Source organism: Hoplias malabaricus, chromosome 11, assembly GCF_029633855.1.
Source record: "Hoplias malabaricus isolate fHopMal1 chromosome 11, fHopMal1.hap1, whole genome shotgun sequence".
Taxonomy (NCBI): Eukaryota; Metazoa; Chordata; class Actinopteri; order Characiformes; family Erythrinidae; genus Hoplias; species Hoplias malabaricus.
The window spans coordinates 11,333,898-11,347,525 of record NC_089810.1 but is presented as its reverse complement, the minus strand read 5'-3'; the positions used below and the strand labels follow the sequence as shown (position 1 = coordinate 11,347,525).

At 40.0% G+C, this 13,628-nt stretch overlaps 1 protein-coding gene across 2 annotated transcripts; it reads right to left on the bottom strand.

Moving 5' to 3' along the window:
- Positions 1-1,920: 1,920 nt before the first annotated feature.
- dusp8b (dual specificity phosphatase 8b) lies at positions 1,921-11,890 on the bottom strand. 2 transcript variants are annotated; one of them, XM_066685370.1, is made up of 5 exons: positions 11,519-11,890; positions 5,245-5,411; positions 4,325-4,484; positions 3,939-4,062; positions 1,921-3,772 (listed from the first exon to the last, which is right to left on the bottom strand). In XM_066685370.1, the coding sequence occupies exons 1-5, from the start codon at positions 11,625-11,627 to the stop codon at positions 2,758-2,760; spliced, it is 1,575 nt and encodes a 524-aa protein (XP_066541467.1). In that variant the 5' UTR covers positions 11,628-11,890; the 3' UTR covers positions 1,921-2,757. The 2 variants fall into 2 exon arrangements, with proteins under 2 accessions (XP_066541467.1, XP_066541469.1); XM_066685372.1 differs by having other exon boundaries at positions 11,491-11,536.
- Between the last annotated feature and the right edge of the window lie 1,738 nt (positions 11,891-13,628).

The window sequence follows — 13,628 nt, the reverse complement described above, 5'->3', positions numbered from 1 at the left end:
GCACTTCTGAGCCTAGCCCTTACACTGCTGCCCAATAATGTATTTATTTCTTCCTCAATACAAGACTAAAAGTTCTTTCCAACTCCAAATCATTAGGAATGACCCTGCAATGTGATTGGCTGAGAGACGTTCCAGGAGTACCGATATTACTGATATTACTGCTCTTCAGGCGTAACTCCACAAAATACATGTAACCTAGCAACGGCACCAGCGCTGTGCCTGGATATTTTCAGCCAATGGGGAACCAGCACCTTTTTTGCGTTCGGAAAAATACGGAAAATAAAGTAAATTAATGTACATTGCTAAATCTATGTGGTTTCTGTGACTGTTTAATTCTCATTCACCAGCTCAGCAGCACGGCTCTGGAACCATACTCAAAAATACTCACATAACTTAAATAGAGGGAACTTGGCATCGTTTAGTGTATGATTTATATCACAACTATCTGAATCCACTGTAAACAATAGTTAAACCATGACATTTTATTGACTTGATTGTTTGGAATGCGTGACGGAATGGAACTATTCTTTCTTGCGGAAGGTTGATAAACAGATAAGTAATTTATCCGGGTCTTATTTATCTTAAAACCTAATAATAAACAGCAATAACGAACGGTGATATAATCGCAATAATACACTGGAGGTTCGTTCTATAATGTGAGATAACGTGAGTGCCAATATCTCACGTTATATCACGAACCTCCAGTGTATTATTCCTTAAGTATGTATATGTCAGATGATTGTTGGAAAAATATTAAAGTCAATAAATAGCTGAAGTATATTATTAAGCTTTTTCTTTTGGCAAAAACATTAAACAAGTGAATTCAATTATTTATAATGACTTAAATTTTATATATAAAATATAATAAATATATATAATAAATATATATATATATATATATATATATATATATATATATATATATATATATATATATATATATTATTTTGCAATTCGGTTACTGGATTATGTGCAGTTCTGTTACAGGATAATGTGTGCTGTCTGACTATGAAAACTCGTGACTGTTGAGCCACTGGTGAGCAATGAGGGATGAAAAGATTAGGTGTGAGAAAGGTGCTGATTTGAAAACAATTCACACCTCTCTTCTAAAAGCAAGGTATTTCAACTTCTGAACGACAATGTGTTGAGTGCTGGAAATGGTTCAACACTCAATCAGTATCTCGTCAACCGTGGCCCTGTGGTCGGTAGCCAGAAGTGACAAAAGTAAAAGGTAAAAATCCTCTTGTGATTTTATTTCAGGTGCCTGGCTTCTATAATCATTTTAAACCGAGTTAAAATGTGTCAGATAGATGAAAACAAAATATTTTTTTTTCTTTTTGTACCTGGGTTTCATACCTCATACCTTCATTCCAGCAGATGATCATTCAAACAATGTGCTGTGTGTGAGTCTGTTACTCTCTGACTTTGCTTTGGAGACTATATTGTCACTTTCCAACTAAAAACATGTATATATATTTTTTATATCCATTTTTGTGGATATTTAGTTTACAAAATCTTTCAAACACAGCAGCTGTCTTTCATATTGTGTGAAAATTTCACGAGTAATGGACCAATAGAAATGCTCCAAAATTCATTTATTATTATAAGTTTTGGAAGATACATGCTTTACACTGGACAGCAGCTATATGCTGATCACGTTGAAAAGCTGTTAAATTAATTTTCATTCATGTTTGTGACTGTTAACTGATCCTTGAAAGCCACTCGCTCTTGTCTTCTGTGTCCTCCTTACCACATCAAGTTGGCTTCATCGTCTCGCCATTCAATTTACTGTGATATGGTGTCACCCTTAAAAGTATGCTCCCCAGTAGAGAAATAAATTACAGATACATGTAGCTATGTATGTGATTTCCAGAAAGAAACAGAGACAAATTAATGTTCAAATATTATATTATTGCTCATTGCCAGAATGAAACGGATACAATAAATTAAATCAATAATGCACGACACATTAAATAGTCCATTTAAATTGCTGTTAACTTTCTTTCTTTTAGACATACATATGTAATAATTCTGCATACATATAAAGCCTAGTACTGCTAGGAAGCAGCTTGTCTGTTTGTAGGTAGCCAGCCATTTCTGAGCATGCCCAGTGAACAGTAGTATGTCTGAGAGATCATATTAGCTTAACACACAATTTATCTTCACAAACTATTATTGAATCCTCTAGGCACAATAGCACTGCTGACAGTATTAAAGAGCCTTGTGAAATGATCTCAAAATGGAGCACAAATATATTACAGCAATTATTTTATTTTAAAGTTGCTCTCAGGTAGATAGAAAAAAATCTATTGTTATGTAAAGCGCTCATTCATACTGACATTTCTTTAGCCATGCTGTAAAATTAAATTTCTTAGTGTAAATCCTTCATGTGGAGAGTACCTTATGATGACACATCTGTACAACTTCATTTTTGCCCTTTGGTGTGACTTATGTCATCTACTCCATTTCGCCTGTCAAAAAATTAATAGGAGCACCAAAGCTCTACAGCACTTTGTACTCTGAGTCCACTGTCCTTTGGAGAGTCTAGCACAGTGTCTCGTAATTGCATGCATCTGTGCATGCAGTTTGTCCTTTCCCAACCGGTATCTCCCAAACTATCCCTGTCCAGTCTAACAAGACCATGCTAGATCAGAGCCGATCTTTCATAATAGGTCTCTGTCATCAAGTCCTCTTTCCCATGGTACCTCTGGGCTTTGGGAGCTTCACAGTGGCCATTGTCTCTTCAAACTTTTTCTGTCACGATACTTCGATGACCTCCATGCTGCCAGAAAAGTTGGACTGCTTCCCGAGCTTACCAAACTCTTCATTGCTGCTTGTTGTGCTGATGATGTCCTCAAACTCCATCTGGCAGCTCCGCCGTTTGAACTGGGTCTCCACGTGTGACTTGTCCCATGACATCTGCACACCAGAAGTGGGAGGATTGTTCAGTGATGAGCCACCAAATCGCACAGAGCTACTAGCAGTTGGAACTGTAGTTGTCACTGAAGAGTCTGCGCTGAAGAACCATGTGTGGTCTTCTGTGGGTGTAACGGGGGTTGTAGCTTGGGTTGTGCTTCTGTGCTTGGTCCAGACACCAGATGTATCCAGGGGCAAACTTAGGAAAGAAGATGCCTTCCCGTTGGTGCCATGTTTACCTGGATTTTGATTACTCCGGTTTAGGTTGAGAGAAAGAGTTGTCGTAGATAGCCTCTCAAATCTACCATTCTCTTGCTTGTCAGTCTGATGGTTTAGTCTTGGTTGCACTACCACAGGGGAACACCATGACTCAACTGGACTTGGGCTGTCTTGAGATGAAATGTATCGGCACACAACACTGTTGTTCTTTGGACTGTCAAGTTTGAAAAGCTTGGGCATGTTTTCCGAGTCTGATTGAGAGGTACTGGGGGAGGCTTGAAGGTGCTGATTTGATGAGTAGACAGACTTGATGTCGAGGGAGAAGGAGCACTTGAGCTTGTTGTTGTGAAGGACTTGGTCTGTAGAGAGTTTAAGGCTGCTGAGGTCTTTCTGCAGAGAGGTAGGTGAGGGTGGCTTAGTTTGTACCACTGTATTTTCTTGGATTCTATGATAAGGGTGATTGTTGTCTGTTCTCTGCTCCACTGTAATCTTTGTGGTCTCTTCAAAGTGATCGGCGGTTGATCTCAGAGGGCTGCAGGGTAAGGGGGTCTTCAGCTTAAGTTCTCTCTCAAACTCAAGGAGCTGTCCTAGGAAGTTGAAGTTGGGAGATATTGAGGGTCGGCGATCCTTCACAAACCTATGGGAAGTAAAGAAATTGCTAAATTGCATTTCCAAATTTTTTTTTATATTCTGCTGAAGTTATTTAGCACAAAATTGAGAAAGTCACATCATAGTGATTAATCATAACCACATCACAGTGATTAATATTTCTCCATAAATTAAAAACAGTATCTACTAGGTACCTGTAGGCATCATCCGAGGACAGGCCCATGGTTTTCATGATGTAAGCAATGGCAATGGTTGCAGAACGAGAGATTCCTGCCAGACAGTGTACAATGACTCTACAGTTGGACAGTTTGGCTTTGTCTGGAGAAAGGGAAAGGGAAAGACAGATGAGAATAAAGAAACAGTGAGGACCAGTAATGCCTTCACCACACCAATAAAACATCAGGTTTACATTCTTTTCCCACCTCAACTGCTGACAACCCTCAGACCTCCCATGAAGTGTTTCTCCAAACCCAGAATTGGTCAACCATAATTCTCACATTCGTTATTACCGTAAGTGGAATAGTTGAGCTATTCTGGGTCAGTCCAGTCTATCAGCGTGTTTTGCGGTGGGTATTCTTACCTATGAATTCATTGGTTTTTTCCAGCCAGGGGAGTAGCTTTTCGCAGTAGCTGTCATTAACAGGAATGCGCAGGAAGTGGTTCTCACTGACAAAGTCTGGCTTGGGACAGGTGTTGCTTGCATTCAGGACATAGGTGATCCCATTCTGAGCCATGAGTTCCTGTCAATCCAGAGGATGGAGACATTTTATTCAGTGCTAAAGAAATTTGAATATTATCTTAAAAAGAATGACCCAAGACCCCAAAATGAACAAAAAGTAATGGATAGAAACCGAATCAGTCGACTGATAGCTGGGATAGAAGAATGTTGATCCAAGATCATTTTATGCCATTTACATGACACTGAATAAAACTACACTAACTTGACTAGACTTGACTAGACTAGATCTGCTGTCTTACTTTGAGATGCCTGATAAATATAAGCCTATGTTTTTTGGACCCACATCCCTTGTCTCTTTCCTTGTCAGAAGTAAGCACCTACGATACAGGATGATAGAATGACAAGACATTCTTTGCCAGTGATGGAATCTAAAACCATTTGTTTTGACAGTTGACGGTAGCTCCATTCACTGCAATTCATCTTCACAACAAAGGAGAATGATTTCAAGGAATGTGCTCTTTCTGCTGCCTCTGGTTATGTAATAGAATATATACCACATTAAATGATTTACTGATAAACAAGAATACCCTAAGGGTATAAGAAAAATATGACAAATATGTCATGGGAATATTAATGCTGGCATGCTGCATACAGATCTGGAGGTATGCAAAATGTGATAAACAAATTGTCTGGACTTAAAAAAGTCAATAACACCCAGTGAATATGACGGTTCTACAGATAACTGTTGAGAAAATATCTTCCAGTGAAGAAGACAGGTATAAAATACCCTAAACCCCAGTGTCTTTGTAGAAAGTATCTACCTTGTTGAGGACATCCTTTTGTGAGCCCAGGAACAGGTGAGGCAGAATGCGAGTTGGGCCCAAGTTGGCCACTGGCAGGCATGGTTGAGACAGGCTTAGGGGAAGTATAGATGTCTGCTTGCTCTCACACAGATCAGGGAAGCAGGAGGAGAAGGCTGCAAAGCCACCTAAAAAAATACACAGAGACAGAACATGGCTTGAAAAGTGTAAGAAGGGCGTACATAAATCCACACAATCCATGCATTAGCTTCTGATGGCAGCCCAGAGTATGACCTGCAGTTTAAACAGCTCTTGTGTATACTGCACAGTATAGTAATAACAATGGTGGGACTTTCCTAACATTCTAACTCTCCGAATCACATAAGAACTCTCGGTCCAACTCCCACAGGAGTGCAGCTGACCTTCCGCTCCTGTGTTAGCATCCTGCCTGACCAAGCCATCTGTAACTACACGAGCAGACCTACAGCTAGAGGATTCACACTCACCTAGAGAGATTACAATCCTTCTGTTTTTACTTGGCTTTTAATTGAATTCTGTGCGCTCATAAGCTTTAAAGAATATGCCATTTTTATCTTGATCTTTATCTCTACATGCGTAGCATATGGTTAATTACCACAGAGGTTGATTTAGATGACTGTGCTTAGAAAAGAGCAGGAAACCCTTTGACTTGAAACATTTTATACAAGCAATTGGACAGATGCTGAATTCTGTCATACACATATTTTTGCAGAACACATACATTTTTTAGTCAACTGTGTTTAAAAACTGGGCTGAGCTTAGTTTTAGAGGGGAAGAATTTGTAAGAGAATCTGAACCAGTGAATGTAGCATTACAAATGCTTCACTCTTAAAAATAAATGTGCCCTAATAGAATCCATTTCCCATTTTTTAGTATCTTTGGTTGGAGAATATCACATATCTTACCCAAAGACCTACATGTAATCAAAAATTTAAAATGTTCATACACATTTTTCAGCAGCTGCCCATTAGCTGCTATTTTAAGTAAGCTGTGGTCAATAGACATCCTGCACTTCCCCCCCGTACATGATACGTGTTGATGTTATGGTCCATGGCAATCACTGGTATGATACTGATGCAGCAGATAGAGTTTAGAATGAAATATACTGGCATTTTAATAATTAAACAGCTGGTATATTTAGTAGCAAGCTTGGGCCTATTTATGCTAAATGGAGCCTGTGAAATGGATCTGGTGTTTGGTTGCCAGGTTCAAAACCCTAGCTTGATTAGGAATGATAAAGTGGGGCTGCGAAAGGGCACGGCTGTTCCTTTAAGAGTCAGATAGGGTGTCAGTGTCTGCTTCTCGGCTCTCTGCTTCCTGCATGATCTCATCTCCTCTCCCAGAGAACAGCATCACACCATGGGAATGAAGTAGGCCACAAGAACACGTCCTCCCAACCACGGTCCAGGGTTTTACTCACAAGTGTGCAGCAGCTTTAAAAACTGGGTCTACAGTGTTTCACCAAATAAAATGTAAACAACCACAAAAATAAACAACCACTAACACCAAAGTCCAGTGGAATCCAGGATTCTTATGGGCATTTAAGACTACATATTACTCACTTAGACAAACAAACCCTCTCCAGCCACTGACCAGCCTCAAGTCCAGTTCATTTCAGCAGTTTTTCAACCTACAGTGGTGTATTTTGGGATCTTACAGCTCTAATAGAGCCAGTCCCACCCCCTCCCTTTCTGTAGCAGCACATTACCTCACGCCTAAACACAGCACCAAATTAGCCCTGCGCTAATGGGCACATTCAAATGCCTAACACACAGATTTTCTACTCCCCTCATTTAGTGCATGGAGAAATGAGGGAAAGATGTGGAAAAAAACAACAACAAAAAACTAAGATAAGAAGAAAAACAGGCCCCTATATTCTAGGTGCAACACAAGACAAGATGGCATCAGTGTAGTGGCTTAATTTAGCCTGCTGTTCTGGAATCAGGCCTTAAATCAGTGAGGTGTTAGCTCAATTTCCAAGTAAGGCTGGCAAGCATGGGCAATGACATCACCTTGGATTAAAAGCTCAGGCTTGGCTTGATCTCTTGATCATTCATCTAGGCCTTGCACAAACACACGCACACACACACACACACACACACACACACATACACACACACACACACACACACACACCCCAAACATGCTGTTGCTGCCATAACAAATCCTTGTACATCTGAAATTATAAGTTTATAGGAGAAAGAATTATGGTTTAAGTGAGCCTGTGTCATAAGCAAAACATTTCTCATTTTTGTTCAATAAAAAACTTATTAAGACATTATTGTAGTCCGGTCAATATGTGGAATGTGAGTTGCAAAAACAGGTCATTAAAAAAATATATATATTTATTTAATCAAAACATTTTTACATTCAAACAAACTTGTAGCCTATGGCAGTTTAGCTCCGCCCATTCACACTGAAGTTATACAGAGTGTTTCAGTCCAGATCTCATTAACATATAACTGTTAAGAGCAGTTGAGGTGAATAACAACTGGAATGAGGTGTAAAAGTAGATATTATTTAGAATAAAGGCCATTTTCAAGGAAATCATCCCGGACCATTTTTGCTGTTCTAGTTTTCACAAAAGGTCCATTAGCAAATGATAGCATAAACATGTTTAAAGTTGGGTGGGAATTGGTTTACATAATGACGGAATAATGAAACGAAGAGAGAAACCTAGAAATAGCAGGAAGAGAGCAAAGAGAATTTAGGCAACAAAGCATGAAAGAACAGATGAGCTCAGAGCAGTGAGGTAAGAGTTGGTAAACAGATACATGTGACAGAGGCAGAGAGAACACAGAGAACAGAGTGAAGCTTGATATCAGGGTTCATGAACCCATTCAGTCAAGTCGTTCATTCATTCGTTTTTGTTTGTTTATCCATCCATCTATCCATCCATCCATCCATTCATTCCTTCAGTCGCTGTTTTATATATTTGCTTGTACAAAAAGGCAATCGAACAAAGCTTTTGAAAGCGTTTTTGTTTGGTTTTTTTTTCTCAGTTGCCACTTCATGTTTCACATGTGATCACTCATCAAGGCCATTCTGTCATAGATATTAATGATGAGTCAATGCACACAAACCTGTCCCAGAAGCTTTAACAAGCTTCTTTACTTTCTGACTCATGAATGACATCATGACAGGTCTTGTCACGAAGGGCATGGGCGTTACGCAAGCTCAGAATCTCTATATTGCTCTCTCTCTCTCTCTCTCTCTCTCTCTCTCTCTCTCTCTCTCTCTCTCTCTCTCTCTCCAACTCTCACATCTCACCGTGAGAAACCTCAAGGTGGTGCAAAGGTGAGAAGTGTGTTTTTCTAAGTACTACCCTTTGATAATGGAGGCATGTTTCCCAGTAATACTACGACGCCAAACCCTCCCCTAGTGCACAGAGAGGTCACACTTTCAGTCCCTCAGAAGTGCAGCAGGGTACAGAGACCTTTAGATTTACTAGATTTACTTGCTGTTGTTATATATATATATATATATATATATATATATATATATATAAAGCGTTAAAACATGTTAAAGCTCATTTGCTTGATTTTCTTTCCTCGTGTCTTTGGTGTATACATGGTTTTAAAGAATACATTTTTACAGGACCACTTGCCGAACCCTCTTTATTCCTTCAGCCTAAACTGGTTAAACTGAAACTGAATAGTACTTTTACACATTTGAGCAGTGTTTCTTACTGCATTGAGCTCTTTTATTTAAGAGTTATTTTTGGGCCTTGTCTTGGACTGAAATGGAGTTTATATATCGTTATTAATTATTTATTTGATTTATTTTGCCTGGAAGGAAGTGAGTAGTGTATGGGAGAACAGGAAAGACTGGAGGGTCCCGAGTGAATATTCCAGCTGTGTCTGCCTGGCCCTTTAAAGCTCTGCTCAAGGCCTGTCTGTTTCTAACTATTAAAAGCAACTGCCAAGCGGTATGACATCATCGCCCAACACATGGGTGGCCAGCGGGCTGTCTCTGGGCTGCTGTACACACTCGCTCTCTCTCTCTCTCTCTCTCTCTCTCTCTCTCTCTCTCTCTCTCTCTCTCTCTCCAGTTGCATCTAGCACCCCCAGCTAGTTTTGGCGAACACCTGGTGTTACCATCTCAGTACTAGTTTCTTGTTTTATGTTGTGATTGCTCAGGGCCAGCCTTTTTACCATTTCAAAAGCAAATATTAGTGCTGATATTCTCCAATATTCATTTATTTATTTTTAAAATTTAATGTGTGATTGACTGCTATATTCCCGTTGGAAAATATGTGTAATGCATGAATGGTAACATTGGTTTAGAGTGAAGAATGAGTCATTTGTAATAGATTATTGTGAACTGTCCCAGTCGTCTGACAGTTTCAGGTTCCTGTATCAGTATTATAAATTTAATATTCTATTGTTTCATCTGTAATTGCTAGCTATTAAATTTATAGGTGTCATGCAGCAGATCTGATAATCTTTTCAAATGTATTGTGGCAAAGATTCAACATTCCCTCCTTCTTCCTCTAGGGTTTAATTAGCTGACATCACTGTCCCAGACAGAGTTACTGTGTTTGCCCCATAGGCCAGGCTTAGGGCCTTTTTCCATTTAGCATCATTAGGGCTGAGTCAATGGATTCGCAATCAAACACAGCGTCTAAACAAATGCCCAGTTGCAACTCTCTTTCAAAGCATTTACAGTGGGTAACACATCCCCTTTTTGTTGGAGACAAATAGCGCTCATCCCAAACAGGACAAAAAGAATCATAGGGGGCAGTCCCTACAGAAATGAAATCATCCTGTGTACATGGCCTTCCAGTCTGTATGTGTGTGTGTGTGTGTGAGTGTTTGGGGGGTGGGGGGGAGGGGGGGTTTAAATACAGCACAGTAGTATTTAAGTCTTTGCTTAGCAGCAGCCTACAACAAGCATGGGCTAAATATGTGCACTGAGGGGGGGTGAATGCCACCCCAGGCAAGTAAAGACACATTCAAACTAAGAGCAATGAAACCATGCCATACCATCCGTGCCATCCAAAGAATCATAAGCCTGCCACTATTTGGCAATTCTTCATTAACTGTGGGCTCAAAGTGCAACATAGCTTACAAACCAGTGTCCAAAATAAGTCTTAAAAATGGACATAAACAAGCTTTAAAAAGTGTCTTAACAAAAAAAGAAATCGATTTTAAAAACAGATATGAGATTTTGTTCTGAAAGTGAGAAAACAGTTCTCAGAAAAAGCACATGCAAGTGTCTTTTTGTGGTTGAGACAGAAAAACATAGAGAAAGAGAGAGAGAGAGAGAAAATGCCTCAATCTCTCTTTACTCTAAGACGGCGCATCCTAACAACAAGGGTACAAGAGGGATTAACCTGCTAATACTGACGCCCAGCCAGCAGGGTCTTAATCCACTGTCTATATTCACTTATCGTCACAGCCAGAGTCTACTCATTCTTACCATAATGCTTACAATTCAAGATGTCACATAAGTCCCCTGTTCAGCATTCACATTAATGAGAGCGTTTACACTTCCCTTCCCTGTCTCATTTAAGGTCACAGACTGGCAATAAGCACTGTGCAGCCTGTGCGCACCCTGCAGCAACTTTTATTTTAGATGGCATTTATTATTATTATTATTATTATTATTGTTGTTGTTGTTGTTGTTGTTGTTTATTTTTAAATCATTTTTTACATTTTATTTTAGGTGACAGTTTTAGGTGGCATGGGTCATTTAACCCCTTAACTGCCCTCTTAAAGTGAATTCATTTCATAAATCCTATTTCAATATCACGTTTTGGTTTTGAATTTAAAACAGTTCTATTATGAAAACGTACAGACATTCAACTTGCATTTTAACATGTAATATTTTAATGTAATATATTTTTAAAGTACACAACTGGACCTCTGCTGTGCCTTTTGAAAGGACTCAGTAGTAATTACTGAGTAAAAAAGGCTGTAACTGACAATATGTTCTTTGCACGTTGAAGAAATACAGCACATAGAAACAAGAAGCAAGTCGCCTGCTCATGCATTCACTCACTCACTCACTCACTCATGTATACAAGCATTCACGTTTATTTACACTGTTACTTTTGCACTCACACTCACTCATTCACTTCTGCACTTATTCTTATTCTTCACCAATTCAGGTGTTCATTCACCCACATATTCACTTTACTCATTTCCTCACTCTCCCATTCACTCACTCACATGCTGTGTACCTATTATTCACACTCTCCCACAAGTTCCTCACCCACTCACTCACTTCCTCTCTCACCCATTTGTGCCCCCACCTCTCAGGTCTCTTCCCTCTTTGATGCGCCGCACACGAATCTTCAGCTTCATCTCACTCTCGTGCATGTTCGTCCACAGCGGAGGAGTGATCACCACGTCAACTGGCATCCAGGCAACCGGTGTCCACTCAAAGTTTTGCTCACTGTCCACTTAGAGTCCACTCAACTCAGAATTATTAATGCAGCACTTTTTTTTACAGCAAGGTCCACTCAGTGTCCGCACACTGCACTAAAGCAAAACTGCTGAGAAAATCTGCTGAAATCTTCACTCAGCCGAGTGAAGGGACTTCAGTTTCCCCCAACAGAGAGCTGTTTCCAAACCAGTGCGTCCACTTCAGCATCAACTACGCTGTCTGTCTGATGGAGCTGCACTCCTCTCTCCTCAATGTATGTTCTAAACTGACTTGAACTGTGAGTGCCATCCCTCTATTGTGGAACCTCCTCCCATTTCCCCTCCCTCTCTCTCTCTCTCTCTCTCTCTGGATGAGCTCACAGCCTCTGTGTGTGTGGACCGGCTGTGCTCCACTGGGGCGAGTGTTCAGTAATAGCTCATGTGTAAGGCATGTAACCGCATTCCTTACTCACCACACAAATATGTGGCCACCTCTGGGGCCGCTGTGCTCAGGGGGTGAAAGGGCTCCTACGCAGGCTGGACACAGCCCTGTTTGTATGTCTGTATGTGTGTGTGTGTGTGTGTGTGTGTGTGTGTATTTGTGTGTGTGTGTGTGTGTGTGTGTGTGTGTTTGTGTGTGTGTTTGTGTGTGTGGTTTGTGTGTGTGGTTTGTGTGTGTGGTTTGTGTGTGTGTGGTTTGTGTGTATGTGGTTTGTGTGTATGTTTGGAGAAGGAGGGGGCCAGTATATTCTTTGTAATCAACAATGGAACTGCATTTTTTTTTTCAGGAATATATCAACACTCCTTTATGTAATGAGCACAGTCTGCAGGAGGTGACAGCAGTTCAGAGGAAATTTAGGATGTGACTCATTTACAGTGAAATAAGACGTAAGATATTTGTCATTTTCATGTCAGGTTTTGATGACTCAGACTGATTAGTTGTAATTCCATGTTAAAGTTATGTCAGTTAACTTCACATTAAAAAAGACTGTTTGCATTATTTTAGTCTTTGGATTTTTACTAGAAATAAAATAGTTCAATTCTGTAGCTACACAATATGGACAAACACATTGAGACAATCTCTATTCTATTTCATCCTGAAGGTGTTTAATGGGGTTGAGGTCAAAGCATTGTGTGGGCCAGTCAGCTTCTTCAACACGAAGCTCACCAAACAATGCCTTTATCGACCTTGCTTTGTGCACAGGGGCACAGTATTGCTGGAACAGATAAGCGCCTTCCCCAAGTTGTTCTTGTAGTTTTGAAAACATACAATTTTCAAAAAAGTCTTGGTATGCTGCAACATTAAGGAAAAACAACTCCATAGCATTATGCCTCCTCCACCTGACTTTACGGTCGGCACAGTGCAATCACACAGGTAACGTTCTCCTGGCATTCACCAAGCCCAGACTCATCCATCACACTGACAGGTAGAGAAGCATGATTCTTCAATCTACAGAGTTTCCACTGCTCTAGAGTCCAGTGGTGGCCTTTCTTCATTGACATGTTGCAGTGGTGGCATTCTGTTACCATTTCATGCTTAAATTCAGTGAGCATTTTATAATGACACAGTCCTTCACACAACTGTTTATAAAGGTAGAAAGCATTGCTAGTTGCTGAATTGTATGCACCTGTGGCAATTATACTGCATGAAACTTCTGAATTTAATAATAAGGAGGTGTGTCCTAAAACATTTTTCCATGTTTTGTATCTGTGCTTGATATCAGAACTGAGGCCTTAAATGTCAGAATAACCATAAACAAAATTAGAGATTAACAAAAGAATCAACAAAGGCTTGATTTCCAATGGGTTCGACTAAAAAGAACATTCATTCATTCATCCATTCATTGTTGGTAACCACTTATCCAGTCCGGAGCCCACCTGGAATGACTGGGCGCAAGATGGGAACACACCCGGCCAGTCCTTCACAGGGCAACACACACTCACACCTATGGACACTTTTGAGTCACCAATTCACCTACCAACATGTGTTTTTGGACC

What these genes read in the sequence shown, in the direction of transcription:
- dusp8b (XM_066685370.1), bottom strand. Translation starts at nt 11,627, where the DNA reads ATGCCAGTTGACGTGGTGATCACTCCTCCGCTGTGGACGAACATGCAC. An exon ending in AAAAGGATGTCCTCAACAAG is followed by an intron (nt 4,485 to 5,244) that starts GTAGATACTTTC and finishes CTGGATTGACAG; the next exon opens with GAACTCATGGCTCAGAATGG. An exon ending in TCCTCGGATGATGCCTACAG is followed by an intron (nt 3,773 to 3,938) that starts GTACCTAGTAGA and finishes TACTTCCCATAG; the next exon opens with GTTTGTGAAGGATCGCCGAC.